This window comes from Dipteris shenzhenensis, chromosome 2 (genome assembly GCF_047967505.1).
Source record: "Dipteris shenzhenensis isolate YYH24624 ecotype China chromosome 2, Dip_SZ_1.0, whole genome shotgun sequence".
Taxonomy (NCBI): domain Eukaryota; kingdom Viridiplantae; phylum Streptophyta; class Polypodiopsida; order Gleicheniales; family Dipteridaceae; genus Dipteris; species Dipteris shenzhenensis.
This window is the reverse complement of record NC_141597.1, coordinates 57,222,640-57,247,580: the sequence shown is the minus strand read 5'-3', so window position 1 is coordinate 57,247,580 and position 24,941 is coordinate 57,222,640. Positions and strand designations below refer to the sequence as shown.

Here is a 24,941-nt window from a genome sequence, read left to right as displayed (position 1 = left end):
GAAAAGATCCAGCCTTGGCTATCCCTACCCTGTGAGATATGTTAACAAGCTTACTGAGTACAGAAGCTGTGAAAAGGAATGTCATATAAAGTAATTGCAAATCCTAGAGCTTTTACTAACACAAATTTGGAGGAACAGTACAAGGCAAGCATAAGCTAAAAGGGCCAAACAATGAGATTATGCTTTTGGAACAATGGTGTCAACTACTTTCATTGTGTGAAGTAAAATATGTGTACATAGGCTATGAAAGAGTAAGACATGCAGCCACAATATACGCAAACAATCACATCGCATAATGTCACCTATCCAAACCAGTCCAACCATATTGAAACCAGTGTAAACGCATAGCCTTGTGGAGAGGGCAAAAGATTATATGGGGACATGGATTAGATATCCCTTCCCATTTTGAAACTACGTGAATTTGCAAGGTATGAGCTCCAGTTCTACCACAAGCATTTTGTTTTAAACAAGGTTAACATCCTCTTCTGCTCTTCTTGAAACAGTAAATTTGAGTTGTTGGCAACACCACTCATCAAATCGTACAAATTTGGAACCATTTCAGGAAGAAGAGAGGCTTTAAAGCCTTGAATTAATAGAAGAACCCTTGTCATTATAAACCCTTTTGAAGGGCTATTTTTGCTCAATAACTCAGCTGGCCTGTTGGCATTGCCCTTGAATCTGCCCAAGCACAGTTGGTGACTAAAGGCAATAATGAGAACCATGCACAGCATGAGTCATGGACCTATCTGGCTAACCAGCATAGACTAGGCCCTCAGATCAATAATATGAATCATTGCAAATCTTCTTTCAACAATAGATAGGAGAGCCTTTGTTCAGTTACACACTCACCTCATCAAGGCACTTCACTTAAATCAAGAGTGAACCAGTCCAGAACATTCTTTGCGAGAGAACCTAAAAACAGAAACTCAGGTCCACATCCATCGCCCATGTGAATTTTGCCAAAAGAGACTTGTTGAATACCTGGTCCATAAAACCCAAATATCATGTTTAATGTGCTTGATAAGCAAGGAATGTTTCATGTGGTTGATAAGCAAGGAATGAACTTGTGGCGCTGATCAGAGTATTTATGTTTGCCACAAAAAACAAGGGAGATGAACAAAGGAACTCACATGATTCTTTCTACCTTGCATGATGTAAAACAAATTATTCAAACAAATTATTCTTTAAAAAATGATAAAAGGGATTGGTGTTGCAAAATGTCATATTGTTTTTTGTAGCATTCATCACATGGCATCCTTACGTGTGTTGCATTCTTTGCAAGCAGGAGTTAAGAGCATACTACCTCATTTTCTTTAAAGCATCCACACATTGTGTCTTAGAAAGCACTTCATGAAGATGACTAGGCTGGCATGTACAACAATCGCACGTACATGAAGCAGTAAGCCTCCCTTCACACGAGCATCCAGTCAATCATTCTACCAATACACGATAAAGTTCTAAAATAAGATACCAAAAAACCATTCTTGACAAGAACAGCCATAAGGAAGGTTCTGTGTCAGCAGCCTACATGTCACATGCAATCCCTGCACGTATTATGCTGAGCTCATCAAGAAGACCCATGGAGCTGCCCAAGGTGTGGCCCATGGTGTGGACCCTACCAAAGGGTGGCAACAGCACACAGCTTAGCAAGCAAAGATACCGGCATAAGTTACACTACAGTATCAGCTTTCAAAAGCAACCCTCCTACAGGTGCACCATAACCTGCAGCCTCTTCTTCCACATACTGCTGGGTTCCTCTGGCTGCAGATCCCCCCCCCTTGAAATTTCTATCACCTTCGTGCTCCCCATCACCACCACGCAGCTCTCTCTCTCTCTCTCTCTCTCTCTCTCTCTCGTGTAGCTATTAGTCTCTAGTTTTTGACTTTGAGTCATATTTACCAGGGAACGGGAATGTTCCGGAAATTTGGGTGTTAGAACGGGAACGTTCCGGGAAGGCTGAATGGGAACGGAACGCCACGTCATACACAACACATCAGCATATGACATAAAACTATGCTAGAAAATGAAAGAGACTAACATTTTACAGCTTTAAACTTTCAATATAAGCTCTAAAATACCCATTTGAAACTTTCAAAGAGCCCAACAAAAAAAAAGGGACGTTCCGGTTCCGGTTTGCTTCCTGGAAGTTGCATTCTAGATGTTCTGGATGTCGGAACACTGTTCCCTGGTAACATTGCTTTGAGTTTGCACTTTGTATTTCTGATTTTAGTCTAGTGTAGTACTCAGCAAGGGGTCTTAGTGAGCCCTTCGCCTTAGCCCATAGCGGCTTGTATGAGCATGAGTCACTCTGATACTGTACTTTGTCTCATAGGCCCAAGAGGCCTCTCGAAGACGTCAATACATCTTTCTTTCTTTCTTTCTTCTCCCCCTCTCTCTCTCTGACATCTGCTGCTGTAGTTTGGTCGCCCATTCACCTCTTTCGCCCCCTTCCCACGCATGTCACAGGCCTTACAACTCAGAAAATATATCCCCCAGATTTTTGTTCATCTCAGTTCTTTTGAATGTATGATTCCCTATCCCTCTCTCTCTCTCCCCCCCTTAGTCAGGTCCATGGGAAAGTCATCTGAAGGGCCTCCTATTCCCTAGAATGGTTGGTATGATGACGAATTAGGCAATGCTGGCACTCCAAGATCAAACAAGCACACCCACACAAGGAACGCATTAGCAAGGACTATCACACTAAGTGCGGCACAAAAAATGATAGTTCATTGCCCACCATGGGCAAGAACTCCTAAGCATAGCTTATAGCAATAATTCCAAAGACTGGAAAGATCACTATGCTCCATCCAAGATCCCGGTCTTTGGGTTATCAACCAACCCAAGCCCAATTCAGCTGAGCACACAGGGATGCTCGCGAGTAGTAGTAACAATTTTGTTTCAGTTAATATTAGAGAAGTTCTTGGGCTAGATCATGGAAATTTAGTCAGCCAATTGCTCTGAAATTTGGATCATCAGTTCCTATGGCCACAGCCCACCATAGGGCGAATTCACATTGCCAAATGTGCTTCCATTTGACTGCTGCCACGTGTCATCCCCTGAAAGGCACATTTCGGCAAAGGCTGAATTGAGATTGAGGCTTTTGGCATATTCTGTAAACCTCTGATCCAAAGTGTGCCATTATACTCTCGCATTGATTATTTGTTAGACCCTATTACTTCGGACATTTTCTATATCTCTTATTATTTCAGACATAGTCTATATCTCTTGGATTCTAGCTGCATCTTTTATTATTTTGAAGTGGCCTCAAAAAAAGCCACACATTAATCCAGAAAAGGGAGCCTAAGAGAGAGGAAATCGATTATAAGGAAACTCAAACAATAGTATGATCTGGAGGGCAGAGGGTAGAGGGTATGGAAAAATATAACAAGAATAAATTTGACAATGCCTACACTCAGTTGAGAACTGTGAGAAATTGAATTGAGAACAAAGGAGAGCCTAAACTCAAGGAGATTGCTAGGGATAATTCACCTCTTAAGGAAGTTGATTTAGAGCAGGCCACAGCATTCCAAACCAAGCATAGTTTCAGGGCTGAGATAGGACGCCTTATTACAGCAACCTCCAAGATCTGCACCTGTTCTTCCTTCCCGAAATATAGTTTCAATTCCCCGTTATGATTTAGATGGCTGACAGTCTCGGGTACAGCCCACAATGGCGTGGTTAAGTCCTCCAAGGTATATCAAGAAACCCTCAAGAAAGGATAGAGATTGTCCCATGTAATCTTAACTCATTTCAATTTTCAGATTTTAGTTATACATAATACATTACACATAGTACTAGCTTCTGAGTGCAATGTACATACTATGCATACATCTGAAATTTTAAAAGCTTTGCAATTTCAAATTTCGAGTTGGGATTCACGGGGGGGAGGGGGGGGCGGGGGAAGGGATTTCGAGTTGGGGCCGTTACATGGTGGGGGAATTACAGGTTTGATTCCCCTAAGCGGATTCATTTGTGCTTGTGGAGCAGCTTTGCCCACATCCATACAAAGAAGAGGAGCTGTCTCAGAGTACAACGGGCTGATCTTTGTTAATGAAAACTTCTGTTTTCTTAACAAGATAAAATAGGAGTTTACACATGACAACAGATGACACTCACCTTACTGATAATTATAATTTGGTGCCAGAGGAGGAGACAGCAAAGGAGGAGGAGCCTGAGCCTTGAGGATGAGGATCCCATTGATGAGCCAAATATCTTATGTAGCCTTAAGGCTTAGGACCGAGGCTCTTTATAAAATATGGTAATTTAGTACATTCAAAATGGATTATACAAGAGTTGGAAGAGTAAGGACTCTATCCCTAGCCTCTACAATATGACAGAAAAACCAAGGGGGTAGTCTATAGTGCCACAACATCCCAGGTGGTGTCAAATGAGAAAATAGAGAGCAATCTCAGATCCTCACTCGTGCAACTGCAGAGGACCCAGTACCTCTCTCCCATTGACTCCTAATGGTGAAAATGAGATCCACTCAAATAGAAGGCAATATATCAGGCACAGTGGATGGATGGCCACCTGAAGCTGGAATGGGAATCAAAAACAAATCCTGTGGATCCATGATGCTAAGACGAGTAGGTCCACATCTGACAGTGATGTATGAAGAAGGCACAGTTACTAGCCTCAGACTCATATAAAGCAAAGGTGCCATACCCTCTACCCCAAATAGCTGCTCCCCATGTCATTATGAAGGAATTGAATGTAGTATCAGAGAAAAATCTAAAAATTCCAGCCCAAACCACCAAGGTAATGTAACAGCTCCACAAGTAATGCATGCAAGATTCCTCTACAAGTTGGTGTCTCATACGAATAGAAGGTTTGCTCATCTGCTGTACCCACTGGTATGCCCTTGTGAATGGTAAGCCAAAGAAAGTATGAAACTTCCTTGGCTCAATTGATCCCCAAAAGTGAGTCCGGAACCTCAGCATGAGCTGCTCATTAATCCCTTGTGTGTGCCAGTGCTGAACAGCTATGACTAGATGGTGAATACATCCTGTATCCACTCCTCATTGAATAATGAAAAAAGGGCATCTGAAGCGAGGAGCTGGCAAAGACCATTCCCCTAGATCACAGTCCAGCTCTGCTAGAGGTCTCTCCTGAAATATCCAAATTCTCCATCTAGGCTCCTCTATGACAGCTAATCGGGAGGGTTCTAGTGATTGTAGCTTCCCTTGGCATCCTTTGACTGAGATCCTCTACCAGTATAGATCCTGTTGGTCCATCCAATGCTACGAGTAAGTCTGTGAGAAGTATATGCAGAATAAAAATATAAGAAAGGTGCTGGTCCCACTCTCACATGCCAAGCTCACTACCAACTGAATTTAGGTTAAGGATCCTCATGAGGCTCAGTGAGAATCTCTCTCTACAGACCACGACTGAGGGATCCTCTTATAACCTCAAGTCTAGTGGTAGTAGCCCGTGGTACAGGTCCATATGTATGCATAATAGTGGTTGTCTGGCTATCTCCTCTTCAGTGGATGGAACTGCACGGATGAGTGTCGGATGAAAATAATCCCAAACAGAGAAGTAGGCTGAATATGATGGCCCGCTAAGAAAATCCAGCTGAAACTTCTTGGCCACTGACTAGCCACCCTAGGTGTAGCACTAAAGAATACTTGTGGCCAAAAATTGCTTCCATGTCTGATCCCCTGGAGTCAAGCCTCTAACTAAAAGCTAGGAGAGGCCTCTCATTAGAAGCTTGACTAGGAGAGCTCTGCTCTGCAGCTCAAGATCTAGGATCCCCACAACTAGCTATGCTATAAGAAGAGTGATACTGTCCCATGATACTCTGTCCAGTGAACGATCCCCAGCACTCCACACGAAATTCCTGAGCAATCTCCTCATCTGTCTGATACTGTCTGCAAGAAAACACCGCGGTACCCTCCACGAAACTCCATTCAACTCTATCATAAGCCTTCTCAAAATCGAGAAGTAAGACTACAGTATCCTGCTGACTCTCCTGTGCCTCGTGTTTAGCCTGACAAAGATTGAACACGTGGTCCAGGATATTTCAGTCCTGAACAAAAACTTGTCTATATAGCTTTAATGATCTCGGGGAGAAGAGGCCAGAGGGGCACAACCAAAGTCTTCACTAAAATCTTATAGGCAGTCCCAAGAAGTGTAATGGGTCTCTAATTCTTGAGAATTGTCTTGTCTCCCCTTTCGGAATGAGACAAATGAGACCAGTACACAAGAGCTCACCCAAAGATCCTAGCTGTAAAGCCTCTGAGAAGGCAGATAAGAGGTGAGATCCAATGATATCCCACAAAGTCCTGAAAAGAGGTAAGACAAACCATCCTCACCTGGGCATCTATCCAGGGGAAACTCACATAATGCACCTGTGATCTCCTAAAGTATAAGTGGATAGTCTGGCATGTGACACATCCTATGCAAGACCATCTATGGAACATGACTCCAAACCTCCTATCTCACACTGGATCAGTGACTGGATTTGCTATATAGAGACTGGAGTAGAAATCAAAAATGATCTCTATCAAGGCGGTGAGGATCCTCGTGCATCATCTGTAAATCTCCAGAAGATCTTTGTCCAACTCCCTGACACCCTCTCACGAGCATCGTCCCCCTTCTATACCAAAAAAGTCTGCTGGGAATAATATCGAAACTGAGCTCTTCTGCACTGCGACTCCTCCCTGTGCTGTGGAGAGCTGACCTCTAAGAAAAAGGGAATGCCAGAAGCTCTGTAACATGCCCTGTAATCTAGCAACCTTAGCCCCTTCAAATCTCTCTCTGTCTCTGGATTTTGCTTTCTCTTCTTTTGCTTTTTCCTAGCAAGCATCGCTAACTCCCGCTAATGCCCACTCTAATCACGCTACCCATCCGTGCTCCTTTGGTCTGTCCTTTGATAACCAGGCATCCTGAAGGATCTGTACAAACTCCATATCTTGAAACAAGAAATCAGGGACTAACTGAGGCCGTGTGCCCCAATCTAGATGTGGGCAGTACTTGCAGCAATACTGGATCATGGACTGAAAGAACAAAGCCTAGCCGAATACCATCCTGTCCTCCTCTAGCCTAGACCCATTCACCAACACAGTGGGCAAGGGCTGTGGCAATGGAAACACTGAACTAAGCCTAGCCTTGGTGGCACCTGCACCTACAAGTGATTGGGCATTGAACAACCTCACACCTGCAAAAGGAAGACTGTGGCTGCCATGCTAGCCACATGCTCCACCGCCCTGCACATGCACTGATCTCATCTGGTAGTCCGGGGAGAGCAGCCAAGGTGGAGATAAGGAAGCGTTTCCGCCAAGGCCATGGATGAATATCTCTACTCTGATAGTGTTAAGGTGAACTCACGAGTGCTTCCTCAGTGGTCTGTAACACAACTGAAAAGTAACCTCTGCCCGGCAGCCTCAAAACTGTGACTATGACACCCAATGTGGCCACGTTGGTGTATATCCAGTCACAGAGCTTCTAACCTCTATGTGGCAGGAAACCAATAAGATGAAAATCCTCCTCTGTTGCATCTATCATAAAGGCTGGAAGTACATGACCATTGAGGACTTGGACTGTGTACAGTACAAAATATGTGTTGACTCGCTCCTTGATGATATCATCTTCATGCAACTTTCATTTCATGTCCATGAAATGTTATGTCCATGCAACCTATCTATTCGTTAAAGGGGTGAGCACGTTATCGGCTAGAATGATGAATACTATACAAAGGTATTATTGAAATGTGTGTACAATGTATGCTAAGCTGATAAATATATGATATGTGCATTCTCTAATTATGCACATGAGTACTCGCTAGATGTAGATTGTTATAACCAGAAGTATTAAGCTGTTCAACCTTCTCAATGGGCACTTCCTGTCGTTTACACCAGGCAACTGTGATACGAGGATCCAGGTAGTTGATTTTGGATGTTCCCAAGGCCACTGTCTTCAGATCATCTTTAATCCGCATGTCCAATTTCATTTTCTCTACCTTCTGTTTTGTTAGAGCAATCTTCTTCTCCCACCTGCCCATGTGTTGCCCATGATTAATGACAGAAGACGCAAAATCATAGAAACGAATGACACAAATATGAGGGGCTTACACTTCAGGAGTTTGATATTTGGGTTTCCCATCTGCATCCTTGAGAGGAGGCTTGCCTTGTTTTGCCCTTTCAAGCTCCTTCTGCAGCTCACTGAGTAGTTCCTGTTCAATATAACATATGAATTCATCTAAAATTTGAAGTACACCAAGTTGAAAAACTCTCAAGTCATTGTACAACTTTAAATTCTCCTCATGCTCCTAACCCCTAGGCAAGGAGCTGCTGCATGCACAAGCAAGAATTGTCGTGCAAAACATTTGAATTTGAATTGGGGGTTCCATTGTTGCGTGCGTGCGTGTGTGTGTGTGTGTGTGTGTGTGTGAGTGAGAGAGAGACAGAGAGAGAGGTCACCTCCAGCTCTGCCACTTTCCCTTTCAACTTTTCCATCTGAGCTCCATGTGACTTGGAGACAGACCTTTGATGGTTACACAAGATTGCAACCTATAGCAAAGCTCCAATGAGTGTAAAATATTTAACACCATACTTCCTAGCTTTCAAGATTCAAGAAATACAAATTCCGTTGCCCCATGGGTGTTTTTCTGTACCGTTAGTACTTATGATAGCTGCACCCAGTTACTTCACCTGTGCAAGTACTTCATACAGTCTTTAATGAGATCTAGCCTGCATAGTAAAAGGATGTCTTTACATCTATCTTGAATCAAGGATTGTAAAAAGCTCTTAAGCATTGCATACAATACCACGCAACAGACAACCACCAATAGGAGTTGCAACAAGTAGCAAGGAGATGAAGAGAGTGCAAGGAATAGGTAGCTGGGAGAGTGCCATAGTTGGAAAGGGCTCATTCTATTATAATTCTATTATGTGATGATCTGCTCTGTGATCTCCTAACCTCCACTGAACCAGTCACCAATACTTAACAACCTGAGAGTGCCATCGTGCCAATATGGATCTAAGGGTGACACCCTGATATTGCACTAGGGGGTTGTCAAAAAGTGGCTGCCTGGCTCACTCCTCCCTGGTGGATGTGACTGCTCGGATGAGAGAGTGACATCATGCCAATCTAGATCTCTCCTTACTGCCAAGGGTGACACCCTGATACTGCACCAGAGGGTTATCACATAAACAACTAGTGTAATCTGGGATTACACTTCCAAATACTAAATATTTAAACCAAATTCCTATAACAATTCATTTTGGGGGGCATAATAAGGAATACCCTTGCGATGGGATTCCTTGGGATGTCTACTCCTTGAAAGTTTGAACCCAAGGGTCCCTAAAAACTTACAGGCCACCTGAGGTTGACATGTTGTTAAGCATGCACTTAACCTTCAAATGTTATGGAGCAATTCCAAATCTAGGAATATTAGATATCCATATTTTCAAATATTGTGTATGCCTTCAGACTTTTAAAACCTAATACACAGCTTTGGCTGCAAACACAACACTGCCAAGCAATTGCACGCGTAGAATTACAATGCACATACAATGAATTGCTGCAATGCAAATGCCAGTCACTGGGTACAATCACACTTGTGGAAAATGCAGCAAACAAGCTGCTCACACAAAGAATGGATGCACATGGGGCATGCCACCTTATGTGGCTCCTTTAAAATCTGCAGCCGCCTACCAATGGCATAATGTCATGGGTGGTCTGACCTAGAACCTAAGGTGCCAACTCGAAAGCATGAAATAATAAGCTAAATCCATAATTCATCACATAACTTGCCTAGCACATGTTTGCTCGTGAATTCAGTCAAATTGTTTACGAAATAACTGAGAGAAGAAAGAAGTTGAGCCACAAATGCATACATTTAAGCCAAAACAAAAGCATCAAGATTCAAGCTCAACAAAACAGGATTAAGATGAGAGATACCTCCTTGTTGGCTGTTTGATAAGCTGCAATCTTCTCAGGTATAAGATGGCCACCTGTGTGCACAAGCTGCTCACATACAAAACACTACGAGCTTACAACACCTAACAGCAGCATGATACTAACAAATCTCCTTTTTGTGAACTATGAAAAGTATCAGTGGTTCTTTAAAGAGATTACATAACTTTGGGCAGTGGTCAAATAATCCAAAGTGATATTACAGTCCGACAAAAAATCAACAAGCACAAACTTTCAAGCTCTCCTCATTTCAGCCGATAACAAATAGCATACCAGCACATACCAATCTGTCCAAAGTGATGGATGCATTGTAGGTACGGAAAACTTTGGCAGTTAAGTGGGGCATAATATTCTTCAGATGTGCATTCAGCTTGCTGGTATCTAGCTTGTCAAACAAATCTTGCCCGGCCATCTTGGCTGGGGGAAACAACACCGATGTGTCAGACATCTTCATGGAACAAAGCAGAAAGGTGTATTTGAATTTTGCATACACATTGTAAAGGTCACAACATGAAGGGGGAAAAATGCACACATTTTTTGAAGTCCCCGATAGCCTTGTAGACAGGTTCATCAACTTCCACAGTATTGAAGTATCTGATGGAGTCTTTCCCCAGAAAATCAAACTGCACAAAAAGAGTGGGAAAAAATCTGCTTAAAACAATTTTACAGAAAAGAAATACGAAATTTATCTGTTTTGGCGAAAGAAGAGCTTCAACAACTTACCTGCAGTGACCTTGGGGGAATAAGTGTTACATGTTCCACTTTCAAAGAACAACAACCAACCGTGTCTGCTTCATCATCATCCTGCCCATGTAAGAAAGGATGGATGGAGAGAGAATGCAAGTCACAAAGGCTGCTGATTCTGTAAACAGTCATACAATCCAGCTCCAAGATAGCATATGACACAACCGTATAGGTCTTAATCTCACAAGTCTCAATCTTATATTTTCAAAACAAACAGTGTAGCACTTATTCTATTCATCCAAAACCAAATTTGCAGGATTAGCCTTAGAGAGCAGCAAGTGCAAGTTGTACAAAAGATCCCAACTGGACATCAGACAGACTTAAATTCAGGATTTACACACAGATCTCTTATAAACCATCACAAGGATAGAATCAAAACCCTATGGTAGATCAACTATAAAAATCCATGGAAATGCTCTCATATCTACCTATTGGTATTTCCAATGGCTGTAAAAGGCCATGCACTTTGCCTGTCATGCCTTGAGTCTACCTTACTTCACCCGTCGTGCCTTGAGCCGACCTTACTCACTTGATACGAGAAACATCGTGTGACATACTCAAGATTATTCTCCTACCGCAATGGACCTCATGCAATTGTTTCTACTTTCAAAGGGAATCCACCTCTTCTCTTGTAATAGAACTACTCCTACCAAAATACCACTAGGAAAAATGGCTTTCGGAATCAACAATTTTTCACACAAGTCCTTAAGCAACAGGTCTCTTTACTACGCCAAAACATTCTTGTTGATTCTTTCCCCAAACATAAGGTTCTTTATCTGAGGTCGAATCAGTCAATAGAGAGAGAATATCAAAATATCCTCTGATCTGTCTTCAATAGAACTAACCAAATCCTAAGAAGGACCATAAGTTTGTCACATCGGTACTATCCACACTAAAATGTCAGCCAAATTCTTTGGACCCATTTCAACCCCATCAGGAGTCATGATGAACCCTAGATATTCTAATCATCAATAAAATTGCAATGAGCTTCTCAATATATGGGTGTAGTAACTCAATTATTAACATGTAGCCGGAGCATTGATAACCGTTATTGCTCTATTGTTGGCAACTAACCTAAGGCGTCCATATGCTTGCATGAACAAAAGTGCCTAAGGCCTAAATTTGCTAGTCATAACCTTGCAGATCACCACTCAAATCCATCTAGAGTCGGTTGCCCTACACCATACTAAGCGCATATGAACCATAATCTCTCTACAAACAACCGGTTAATGTCCGCTCAAAGCAAACCTTTTTCTCCTAGATTGTACCGGCATCACATATCCCAAACGCTCTAATACCAAAATGATATGCTCAAATCTCGAAGCAACAGAATTTAACAAACAATACACAACTCATGTATTACCTTTGTTTCTATCTCATCTACCTATTAAATACAAAGAGCGTTTTGCCACATGGCAATTTGGAGAAGAAATGCTGCCATGTGCCACTCTTGGACACTTGGACTATCATTGCCTCTTGGATTAGTCGCCTCAGACTCTTGGACTTTTACAAACTCAGGAACGACCACAAGCTCTTGGACTACCACCTTTGGACTCTTAGACTACCACACGCTCTTGGACTAACACCCTTAAAACTCTTAGACTACCAAAGGCTTTTGGACTATGCCATGTGCTACCCTTGGACACTTAAACTTTTATGGACTCATGAACTACCACAAGCTCTTGGACTACCACACACTTTTTTTTTGTGAAATCTTTAATTGATTATATTATATGAGTAGTAACCTCAAAAGAAGGTGCTATAATTACATCAACTGAAAATTTTAGTATATGCCAAAAAGACCTCATGATCTAGGCAGCGGGTCTACAAGCAATCAAAGAAAGATTGCTGCAGAGAGCACCTAAAAAAGCCAAACAGAGAGAAAGTAGCATCACCAAAGACTGTACAATTCCTATATGTCCATACCCTCCCCCCCACCCCGCAGCGGTGCACGCAGTGTCACCCCACCCCGCCCCGCCCCGCTGTCCCCCTCTCCCCCCCTGCCTGCCCCATGGCGCTGCCCTGCAGTGTCGCCCCACCCAGCCCCACCCCCCAGCCGCAATAGCCAGAAGAACTTCCCAAACAAAACAAATGGGAATCTTGCTCGCAGACGCTGTTGAAGCAGATAAAAAAACTCACGAGAGCACGAACAATGCCAAAACAAGTGAGGCACAGTCTCCGAAGAAGCAGAACATATGTGGCAAAGTGCAGGACCAATGTGTCGATAAGCTAATAGCTGTCCAAATGGAAACACTCCCAAAAGAACTCGCCAAAAGAAAACCTATTGCCGAAGCAGGCCCAAAGTTGTTGTAATCTTTTCCTCCACCTCTTGGCTGGGCGATGCATTCGCCAAACAAAATCACCTCTCTCTCAAACCCAAGGGTAAGGCAATGCAGGTACAGTAATATGAGATAATCTCAAAGGACGAGAAGAGGACCCTAAAGAAGTCAAAGTCCAATCTTCCAGCCGGTCTTGGAGTTCCAAAGGAGGAATCAAAACAAAAGGCGAAAGCATAGAAGTAATTTGTCGCCACAAAGGACGATAATGAGAGCCCAATCCATATGTAGTGGCTACTAGAGAAAAGGGGAGCACAATACCAGCATTATCTATAACATCAGCAACCGAGGTGATGCCTTTAAACGAGACAAAGTAAGAACACCGAGATTCTTGTAAAGCCAAAGAAGGCTGAAAGACTTTCGACCAATGAATGCTTTCAGCTCTCAAAGAATTCCCAAGCAAAGATTGCCGTCCATTCCATTCCAGATGAGAAAGAACATGCTTCTAGTCAAGAAGCAAGCGAAAGACGAAAGGACAGCCAGGTAAAGTGCCATCAGTGCAGCCAAAAAAGAAATCCCAGAGATCAAGCTGCCAATGACCAAACGCAAAAATACTGATATGAGTGACCAGAGTCCTAATCATAAGAGCCCAAGGCTGATCACCTTGTAGAAATTGCAGCAACATTTTTCCCCTCTGGGCAAGAATATGCACATGAATATCCGTGATGTTCAATCCACCATGCATCTTGGGAGAACAAATGTAATGCATCGAAAGTAGCCTGAGACTTTTTCTGCCATGTTTGGATCGCCAGAAGATTTCCATAAAGACAGACATGAAAGATGTAAGATCTGCCTTAGTGAACATGATCAATGGCAAGTAAAATTGAATATATGCCACAAGGATGGACTGCACTATTCGAAAACGAACGTGCAAAGGCCAGGTTGCCAGTTTCCAATACTCAAGCTTGTTCCGAAGCTTAGCCAAAACCCAATCAGTTTGTTGTCGGCGAGTGAGTTCCCACCCCAAAGGGTAACCAAGATGACAAACAAACTGAGTGGGTGGAATGATATCCTCGGGCCATAATAGACTATGCCAATCTTTAGAATACGAAGGAAGCAGCTTAAATTTCTGAAAATTAACATGAAGACCAGCTGCCAAACCATAAACAAAGAGGGCATGCATCGAGGCACCAAGATCATGGGGCGTATTCTTCGGGGTAAAGAAAGAATCATCAGCATAAGCTTGAGCAACCATGCTGCAATTAGCATCCAATTGCAAGCCCTGAAGTGATCCTATAGCCACAAGATCATCAATATATTGCAGCATAGGATGAGTAGCAATGGCATACAGTAAAACACACTCTTGGACTACCACACACATACACATATGCCTACAAGTATGCAACACGAAATGCACTCCAGCCACAGAAAAGGCCTCCACACTTCAAAGATTGGTTATCAAATCTCTTTAAAAGCACAGAGATTGTTAAAAAATCTGTTATCCTATAGACCCTCGCTCATCTACAAAGCGGCTGTTACACTGTATTTTGTGTTGAGCTGTTCAAACTAAAAGAGATTGTTAAGATGTATGTTTTGTGGTAAAATTCTCTCACCATCAACAGGGGCACAAACATTTTATAATATGGTTTTATTATTTCATGTGTAAAAAAGCAAGAATACATAAGTATAAAATGGCAACACAAAATCAGACCACAGGGATTATAAAAGAGGGGTATTCAATCATTTCCTTTGTAAATAAGGGGGAAATCCTTTTGAATAGAACTTTTTAATTTACATAGAGATGAGGATATGAGAAATTAGAACAAAACCCCAATGGTTTTAAAGCGTGACATAAACAGAACTGTTCTGTGAGAAAAGAGGAACAATTAGAAAGCAAGGATTGAAACCTTCTCGTTCCCTGCTCTAAGAGCAAGGCGATCAATAAGATAAGTTGCAACAGCGATCTGCCTTGTTGTCAGGTCTGATGAACTCAAGTTCTCAGTATAAGCTTTTCGAATGTCTTCAATATAATCCTGCCAGCACAAAGGTCACATAAGTGTCAACATAATAAATATGAACATTGGACCTCTCCATAAGCAGGCAAAAAATTGAAAACTCCTATAAATCTGTACCTTCAATGTCCGGGCAGTCTCGTATTTCTCCTTATCACTTTGACCCTTCAAACTGCTGCTTGCAGCCAAAAAGACATACTTTAAATCCTTTACATTGATTGGATCATTCCAATAAGCGAGCCATGTGACAGTATTGTCATGTCTTATCTCCTTCCACCTACAAAAGTATAAGTGCAATTTTGCAAGGAGGACGGCCATAGACATTCAAAATTATACGTCAGACTTCATTAGGTGCTACAGCATTCACATTGATTTACAAAGTTCTCACAAGAGAGAGGACATGAAGACCATGTGTGAGAGAGAGAGATCCACTCATGTTAGCAAGCTCTGCACCCCCCCCCCGCCCCCGTTGTTGCACCTTACCTGCCGCTGTCCCTCCTCCCCCATTGTGCAGGTCATACGCTGCACTCCCCTCCACCCTGCTCCAACATGTGCTGCTCTCCTCTTCTTCATAGCTTATCTCCTCCTATGTCATGACCTTCCTCTCCTGCATCTCCTTCCTCCTCAGTTCCCATCTCCCCTCCATCTCTCCAACTGCCCTGGGCAACTCCTATCCTCTCACCTGTAATAAGTTTGTGGTCCTGTCCCTCACCTCCATTGTTCATGACCCTATCAGCAAAGCTCTCATCTCCTCAGTTCCCCAGCTCCCCCTCACGTACAGCCATTATCTTCCTCACTATACATTGTGCCTTCTGCTTCTCCTTAATGGACTTAAGGAACAACCCCCTGGGGCTGTCCACTTGCAAGATCCAAACTGCACCCTACCCAGAATTGCAAGTAGCAGGTCTTAGGAATTAGAGCAACCAAGGAGGAGAACTCCTAAAGCAGCTTAAGCGTAGCTTCTAGTGGAGATATTAAAAAATCAACCTACCTTAAAGGACATGGCAAGCTTCCTAGGGGGTCCCTACCTATCAGAAGACACGCCACAAACATTCCTTGACAGACTCATGTGGATGAGTGAGGAAGATTTGGTGCCAGTGGCTCATGGGAAAGTAATACGAGTTCTCTTGCCTAGGCAATCTTTACAAATCCTTCATTGACTAGAACTAATGGATAGAATATTATGTGTCAAATCTTATCTTCATTGGTATATGATGTTTCTTAATTTCTTCCATACTATTTACTGTTGGTCCAAGCAATAATTCTGGGCATCTGGGCATTGCCCAGATATGCACACACATGGACACATACACAAACAGAAACACACAGAGCTACCACACTCACACACAAACACAAACGCGAGCCAACACACACACACTTTTTGTTTTAAGTGAAAGCCATGATTGTTTATATTACAAGAAATACTACCTCAAAGCGAGGAGCTAGAAATTACATCAGCTAAAAATCTCTGTATATGCTAAATATACATCATGATCAATGTAGCGAGTCTACAAGCAGTCAAAAAAAGATTGCTGCAGAGAACGCTTGAAGAAAGCAAATAAAGAAAATGTTGGATCAACAGAAAAACTCAACACACACACACACAAACAAGCAGAGCTAACATGCGCATGTACACAAAAGTTAATCGGATCATACAAGTCATCATGCGATTCAAATAGATGAAATTTACTAAATGAAAAATATCTAGCACAGCGCTAATTGGACAATACGTCGTTATGTGATAATATATCAAAAAATAAGTATCATCAATATCTCTCATACATCATATTCCTTAGCATGAAAACCTCACTCTAGTCCAATTTGGTCTTTCAGGCACAATAGTTAGGGTCAGAGTCTGGTCTTTCAAAGACATCTGGAAGCAATCAGCCCTTCATACTCTCCTATCTCTGTAAGCAACCATAGGGGAAACACACAAAGCTCCATCATCTAGATGTGAAACGTTAGAATGTCACACAACAAAAAAAACTGTCTGATATGCCAACTCGCAAACGAGGGGGATCGTTTTCCTTCTCTTATCCTCACTTAATGTAGCAGAAACATAACTCTCTGAAAATCGCACCTATGACAAGGTATTGGGCATTCAGGTGTTGGTGCATCTGCTCCAATGTTAATGACAATGTCCTCAGGAAAAATTCGCCGCTTTAGTTTGCCCATCTAAAATTGCAGCAGCCATTATCAGTATTTACAAATTTTAAGAAAGCATCATTACAGAATGACCAAAATTCAATTTTGAAAGTTTATAAGGAAAATTGAAACAACACAGCCCTATGATCAAGAGCTGTCAAACAATAAAGATAAACATGTGAATTAAACGCAAAATATTTAAAAAAAGACTTTGAGATGAAGTAAAGGATCTGACCCAGTACTTTTTACAGTACCAGACTAAATAAGAAAAACCAATTGACAAGGAGAGAAATGGACAAAAAGAACAAAATAAGTGGCCAAACATGCACCCCACAATAAGGTCCAGAACTCCTAGAACATCTTTATAACCTTGCTAGACATACGTTCGAAAGAGATACACATAACATGATTCTGAACTTAGAAAGCTGATCATATGCAACATATAGGAGAAGAAATGGTTGCACAAAAGCTTTAGTATTACAGGAACTTTGCCACTGCATACGTAAACTGAGTAGGAACTCCTTCAGACCAAGCTATTCTACAGCACTCAATCAATCCATCAACAATGATCCATACGGTGTCGATCTTAAAAAGAAGAGAACCCAGGTCCCACATACAGTGTCGATCTTAAAAAGAAAGAAACCACATCTAAAAGCGCATGCAGGGTTGCAACTTGCAAACATTTTGATAACTATTTAAAGAAACAGAGAAGAAGCAAAAACGTAAGGAAACACCCAGCCATGCGTGAAGTGTGACCTCGTGTAATTATCTAAGTCTCTAAAGACACTAAAATACCATCATATCAAGATCCCTGCATACCCTGAACACAGTTGAACTGTTAAGCACCTGGCATGAGGTTCAGCACATGGCCTTGCAATGTACCATTTTCCTCTTCACTAAATGCCAGGCATCCAGCACACAGAGTCCACAGCAAGAGGTTCATTCATTCCTCTCCATCTGCCTGGAACGCTCAAATATAATCAGGGTAAAGTCCCGCTTGACTAGTCCTAGGATGGTCCTCCAAAAAAAAGGGGGAAGGCAGACCAAATGTACAAAGAAAATACGCCATCACATCACAAAGATGGTATTTTGAGATGGAAGTCTTGCATGGCAAATCGCTTTAGAACCCTGAATAAATGCATTGAATCAGATCGAACCTTTGGATGTTCTCCACGACCACGGAACAAACCAGGGGGCTCCACACGGAAATTCCCAACCTGATGTCAAAAAACAAAATTATGTAACCAGCCAAGTCTTGTGTGGCTAGATCAAAGTCAACAATTCCCATACAAATTCTCATGGTATTCACAACTAATTAAAGCATTCATCAGCTAGAGTTTTACTGAGACAAACCTTTTCTTTTACACCATCCACAAGTGCCCACATGTACTTGTCCTCCTGCTTTTGTTTCTCCTCTTTCAATCTTTTCTTCTCCTGTCATCGTTCTGAAAATGTGATGATACAGGACAGTTTGCCTTCTCCACAATGCTCTCACGCTGAAAAATAACTGCACTTACCTCAGTAGACATCTGCTTTTTTTTTTCCTTCTCTGCTAGACTCCACTCATGAATAGGGGTAAAATCACAGCCCTCCAATCTCTGAATGACATGATTGGGCCCCAATATTTTCTTCCAGTCATTCCAGAAATTTGACACAAACTTTGGCTTTGTTACATACTCAGTATCAAGCATTACGGCATACATTGTAGCAACCTACGCCAAACAACCGGAAGCATCAAATTGAACATCAAATTGAAGGGCATATATTGTAAATGCTCCAATGCCAATACATGAGAGGAAATCAAAAACGCTGTGAACAAAGAAAATGCCCCAATTTCTATCATATTTGAGAGCACAATCCTGAAGGCAATGAAAAAGCATTGAAATTTTCATCATGAATGAAATATCTCCATTCAGAAACAACTGTGTGTCAAAAGAAGAGCAGACTTCCTTTAATCCAAAAAAATGGAAACATTAAAAAGCAAGCCATGAAATATCTAGATACATTGAAATTTGATAGGTAGGCAAGTAGGTATGTACTGTGAGATCCATGGACGAATTCCTCGATTAGTGGCATGTGGCCACTTTCCCTCTTGAGGCCCAGAGACATAGAGATCAGCTCATACAAGCACAGAGGAGAGCACAAAGAGGAACCGGTACAGCCCAATCAGAGCACGATCACAAATTGTTTCTCCAGTGACCCTAGCCAGGGACTGCAGATGACCAGACAGATGTACCAAAGAGCCAGAGTGCACAACTTGGACAGAACCAACCCCAGGTGGACACCCACATGAGGACTGCAAACATATCCTCTGTTTCTGATATGGGGAGACGGACCACTGGATTCATGATAGCACTTGTCAAACCGCAGGCTACCTCATGGAGGCTACAGAGGAGAATGGAGGACCTGGACAAGCTGAGCATCAACAGCGATCCATTACTTCTTCCTTGACACCAGCCCTCACCAAATCCAGAGCCACTGTTAAACAAGGTCCTCTTGTCTGTTCTCAGTAGGGCTCCACCTCGTCGTATCCCCTTTATGGGTTTTCACTCTCTCGCAGCAAGAGCGTGATGTATTTATTTTTTTACTCATCACAAACATTAACTTTGGGTACGGGTGCGCGTTCAGTGGCCCCACCCTTAGCTTTCATTGTATCTGATTCTTTTTTCAGTCTCATAGACCCCTCGGTTGTAGACATTAATAAACTCTCTCTCTCTCTCTCTCTCTCTCTCTCTCTCTCTCCACACACAACACGAAAACACACACACATATAGAGAGAGAGAGAGAGAGAGAGGGAGAACTTGAATTAGCGAGAAGCAAAAGGCGTTCATCAAGGAGAGATTTTCTAGAAGCAATTCTTACCTTGTGGGAGGGATTGGAACTTGGAGTACACAAACATGGGTGATACACTTTTTTTGTGTGAAGAGCATTGTTTCAGTATGAACAAAATGTACATTCAAATCTGCCCCAAAATGGAGCAGCTACTACTAGAAGGACTAGAAGCAATGGTAAAACACTTTCAGCTGAGCCACAGAAAGGTTCCCAAGATAATGGGCATCCTGGAGAGACCAACACAAAGGAGGAGGAAAGAAAGCATAAACATCCATTGAAGAACGCCCAAACAGCAAAGTGCTGCCGGGCATGATATACAAACCACAAAGTACACACTTTTTTTTGGCACTTGTGGAATACAAAGTACACACACCCCCAAAAAAAAAAAAGGTTGGGTGACACTTTTTTTGTGAAACCACTGATTCAATCAATCAATGAAATTTACAATTGCCATCACTAAGTATGGCACCTAGAAGCAGTGGGAAAACCCCTCCAATACATACATACACACATACGTACGTACGTACCTACCTACCTACCTACCTACCTGCATACATACATACACACTTTTTTTTTTTGGGTGAAATCCATCAGGCTTTATACTACAATGAGCAGTATCCCAACAAGGGGCTGACAATTACAAAACAGAAAATCTCATTACACACACACACACACACACATATATGGGGAGAGAGAGAGGGGAGGGGGAACCAAAAGGGGTTCATCAAGGAGAGAGATTGTAGAAGCAATTCTTACCTTGTGGAGGGGTCAGAACTTGGAGTACACACACCACACTTTTTTCTAATGAAAAGCATTGTTTCAGTATGAACAAAATGTACATTCAAATCTGCCCCAAAATGGAGCAGCTACTAGAAGGACTAGAAGCAATAGTAAAACACTTCCAGCTGAGCCACAAAAAGGTCCCCGAGATAATGGGCATCCCGGAGAGACCAACACAAAGGAGGAGGAAAGAAAGCATAACATCCATTGCAGCTCCTACTCACAATTAAAATCAGTAATTAAAAACTTCCAACTGGGCCTGAGGAAGGTCTCCAAAGGAATGAGCATCCTGCAGAAACCGAATCAAAGACGCTCGAAAATATGGGAAGACAGTCACTGAAGAGTGCTCATACAGTCAAATGGTACGAGCACTATACAACGACCAGAGAGCCCAATATGGACACCAGGAAAAGAAATGATCATACTCCGGATAGAAGTATATCTTCCAAACAACCAAAACTACTTTCCAAAGGAAGTGGATGGAAAACGATCATGAAGCCCTGCACACACACACATATATATATGGGTATGTATGTATGTATGTGAGTAGTAACTGTCCCGCTATGAATGTAAATGCTTTCCTAATGCAAATTTTCTTTTACCCAAAAAAAAAAGTGTGTATGTATGTATGTGTGTGTATGTATGTATGTGTGTATGTATGTATGTACGTATATATGTATGTATCATGTGCGTACACGTACATGGATGCACGTATTACGTATATATACCTTCATAAGACTGATTCTTACCAAAAAAAAACATGAAAGAATGTGTGCCTGTGCGTGTGCGTGTGCGCATGTGTATGTATATGTATATGTGTGTACACACACATATATATGTATGTATACTCTCATAAGAATATATCCATACTTACAAAAAAAACAAAAATATGTATTACATGTGTCATGCGTGCGTATGTATAGATAGATAGATAGAGATAGAGATACATATGTGCACAAACATATGTTATGAATGTATGTATGTATGTGTAGAAAACAAACATTTATACATAAATGAATCTCTCTCTCTCTCTCTCTCTCTCTCTCTCTCTCTCTCTCTCGGAGAGAGTTTTCCATTGCAGGCGAGAGGGAAGGCTGGAAGCCTCACAGCTTGATGCAGAAGTGTTGAAGACTAACAATAAAAATGATAACTGACCTCTTCTTGCTCTGCAGTTAGGTTTACAGGCTTCTGATCATAGAGCATCTTGATACCATGAGGCTTATATGGAGGAGGAAATATCACGCCACTGTGCTGGAGGGTGGTCCATTTCTGTCCACCACCTGCACCTGGGGCATTCTTATCCCTTTTCGCATCCCTGTACTTTTTAATTATTTTCTTGTGCCGCTTGAACTTTGTCTTTCTGGCCCTTACCACCTTCTTGGCAGCCACAGCAGTTCTTGAGCTTGCTGCCGGTTTGTTCACAACAACAGACCTCTTTATACTTGCACCCCCAGGGATCTGTTGGGCTAGAGGAATGTCATAGTCATCTTCATCTACATCCACTTTTGCCACTTTCTTGACAACCACAGCAGTTCGTAAGCTGGCTGCAGTCTTCTTCATGGCAATGAACCTCCTTTTACTTGCAAACGCACGAATATGTTGGGCTATGGAAACATCATCTTCGTCTTCATCTGTATCCATCTTTACCACTGAGTTTGCGTGTGTGACCAACGGTCTGGGTTTCTTTGCGGCAGAATCAACTGAACCACCAGTTCTCTCATCGAGTGGTCTCTTTTTGGCTCTAGAGTATACCTTTATAGGAGCTATCTTTTGGTCGTCTGTGATTATGAGGTCATTTGACAAGCGTTCTAAGACTAATGGCCTAACTCCAGTATCATAAGGAGTTGTGATGTTGTCACCGGCAGAAATTTTCACCAGTGCACATGCCAAAGGCTTGTCATCGTCAGAGTCTTCGGTACTTTGACACGCATTCGTGGAATCCATTCTAAACATCCGAGGAATTTCTGCACAACTGGACAAACCATTACCATTTTTTGAATAATTCATCGTTTGTGCTTTCAACATTGTGCTTCTTGCGACATTGAATTGGGCAAGCAATGGCTTGTCATCATCAGAATCGTCATCCATCAGTAGAGCTGAGGCTTTTCGTTGAACCAACGGCGAAGGTCGTGATGGTGTAGGCGGATCTTCACTCATAAGCGTAGATGGCTTCTTGTAACCTGCCAGAGAAAGCCCATACCTGTCAGTCTTTGTTTTAACATTATGCGAGACCGTCATGAACACAGCTAGACCTAAATTGGGTTGGAGATCTGTTCCACAAAATGCAAGCGCAAGAAATTGAGTTATCAAGGACCCTTGAATTGAAACGTACTATTAAGAGTTTGCCAGGCCTGGATTTGAGAAGAATGCCACAAAGCTATTTATGGCTAAGCAACGTGCCTCAGAATTAAAAGATACATGCAGCTACTGGGAAAATTCACCGCCACTTTTTCATGGAGATTGGCATTTGGGTGCTAGGTACCAAGAGGCCTCTCTCTCTCTCTCTCTCTCTCTCTCTCTCTCTCTCTCTCTCTCTCAATGTTGAAGAGTGTGCAAAGGAGTTCCAAGAGTGTCACATTTGTCTCTCACTGTTATATGCCCGTCCTTTATCTTGTACCATGTTTAAGTCCGAAAAGCCCTCGGTTTCTGTCTCCCTCTCGCGCGCGCGCTCGCACACACACCAGGCCTTGGTTTCTGTCTCTGTCGGCTTGGGTTTCTCTCCGGCTTGTTCTCTCTCTCTCTCTCTCTCTCTCTCTCTCTCTCTCTGTCTCTCTCTGCCTGCTTGGTTGTGTGCTTGGGTTTCTATCTCTTTCGTTCGCGGGAAATTTCGAACTCCGGGAGGAATCGCAGAGAGAGCCTTTCAATTTGGAAGTGGAAGACTGAGAGAATCCTTGCTTTTTCTGCAGAGGCTCCACTGCTCATCTCAGTCGTTGCTTTTTCTGCAGAGGCTCCACTGCTCAGTCGTTGTGAAGGCGTATATTTTTGAACCAACATTCTATTGATAGCCGAAATTCAAAATCTCACAATTTGCAAACTGAGTCAAACTAGCACTCAACCATGCAAATTCATACTTTTGCCATATCATGTCTATATTTATAACTTGAACACCTTTGTAGATTATCCTTGAGAAGAGTTGAAATTAAATTTGAGGCCATCCCCCCCCCCCCCCCCACTTAAATGTAGGGGCATGGACATGATGGTTCAATAATGGCAAAGTTTTAACTCGATGAGAGATGATCTTTCAACTCCCTAATCTATAAAAGATTATTTATGATGCAGGGTCCCTTCTTCTTGCCTAAAAGACATCAAGAGTGTCTTCACTAGTGGCCTTGACACAACACAGAAGACTACCCATCTATTGAAAAAGGACAAGGAGTGATACAATGAAAATTTGCTACACACCATACAAATTGGAAAGTTGAGAGAGAGAGAGAGAGAGAGAATTGAAAAGGGGGTTACATGGGCTTTGATTTTTATTTTTTTTGGCAAAAAATATGTTTTTAATATTATAATTATAAGATGCGTACAATCAAGACCCTATCATACAAAAAGATGAAAGCTAAGTCATTCAATATAATATCTGTAGCATTGTGTAGAGCTCTCAAAACATGTAATGCATCAAGATCAGTCCAAGGTTCTTCTTTGACTAAGAAGAGGAGAGGGGAGATAGCATGTGGTTGCAAGTCTCAGGGAGCGATGTTGCATCTAGTGAAGATTTTGTGGTGCTCTTCAATCTCCAATTGCAGTTGTGATAGCTCTTCATTGTAATTATGAATGTCCTAGTCAAGTTGGAACTTAGACTAAAGCAGACAGTTAAAACATCAATTCTAAAATAGATGAGCATTTCTGAAAAATGAGTGAGTGATTGTTGAGAGTTCACGCTCAACATCATGTGATCATGTGTGCATAGCATCATCACGTAATCATATGTACATAGCACTAACCTTATAGAGTGCTATAAAGAAAAGGGTTAGATCCCTTAACCCTAACCCTAAATGGGTTTGTATATAATCTATTTTTTCAACTAAATCTAGTGTACAGTTAGTCATTTGTGGTGTGCTCTCTAGCTGTGCCCTCTCTCCTCATCTCCACTCTTCTCCTCTCCCCTCTTCATATTTTGTCATGGTATCAGAGCTCCCTTGCCTTCCGCTGAGGCATTGCGATCCTTGAGAAACTGAGAGAGATTGTGAGATTGAGAGTTCTCGAGTGTTCTTGTGAGAGTTCACTTCCATAG

The 24,941-nt window shown here is 42.2% G+C and overlaps 1 protein-coding gene across 3 annotated transcripts; it reads right to left on the bottom strand.

Annotated features, from left to right (window-relative positions):
- Positions 1-295: 295 nt before the first annotated feature.
- LOC147905031 (DNA topoisomerase 1 alpha-like) lies at positions 296-23,723 on the bottom strand. Of its 3 annotated transcripts, XR_015542591.1 has the most exons (17): positions 23,040-23,723; positions 21,863-22,887; positions 18,613-18,807; positions 18,449-18,529; positions 18,253-18,312; positions 17,031-17,125; positions 15,071-15,227; positions 14,846-14,971; positions 10,642-10,722; positions 10,451-10,541; positions 10,202-10,335; positions 9,904-9,969; positions 8,421-8,510; positions 8,073-8,173; positions 7,826-7,994; positions 850-981; positions 296-678 (listed from the first exon to the last, which is right to left on the bottom strand). XR_015542591.1 is itself a non-coding variant. In XM_087389458.1 (16 exons), the coding sequence occupies exons 2-16, from the start codon at positions 22,862-22,864 to the stop codon at positions 913-915; spliced, it is 2,517 nt and encodes an 838-aa protein (XP_087245584.1). In that variant the 5' UTR covers positions 22,865-22,887; positions 23,040-23,723; the 3' UTR covers positions 296-912. The 3 variants fall into 3 exon arrangements, 2 of the variants coding, with proteins under 2 accessions (XP_087245584.1, XP_087245596.1); XM_087389458.1 differs by having other exon boundaries at positions 296-981; XM_087389470.1 differs by having other exon boundaries at positions 296-981; positions 23,325-23,723.
- Between the last annotated feature and the right edge of the window lie 1,218 nt (positions 23,724-24,941).

Excerpts from the sequence above, each read along its gene's own strand:
- LOC147905031 (XM_087389458.1), bottom strand. The coding sequence starts at position 22,864 with ATGAGTGAAGATCCGCCTACACCATCACGACCTTCGCCGTTGGTTCAA. Across the intron at positions 14,972-15,070 it reads AGACTGCCCGGACATTGAAG|GATTATATTGAAGACATTCG; the intron begins GTACAGATTTAT and ends TTGTGCTGGCAG. Across the intron at positions 8,174-8,420 it reads GGAAAGTGGCAGAGCTGGAG|GAACTACTCAGTGAGCTGCA; the intron begins GTGACCTCTCTC and ends TATATTGAACAG.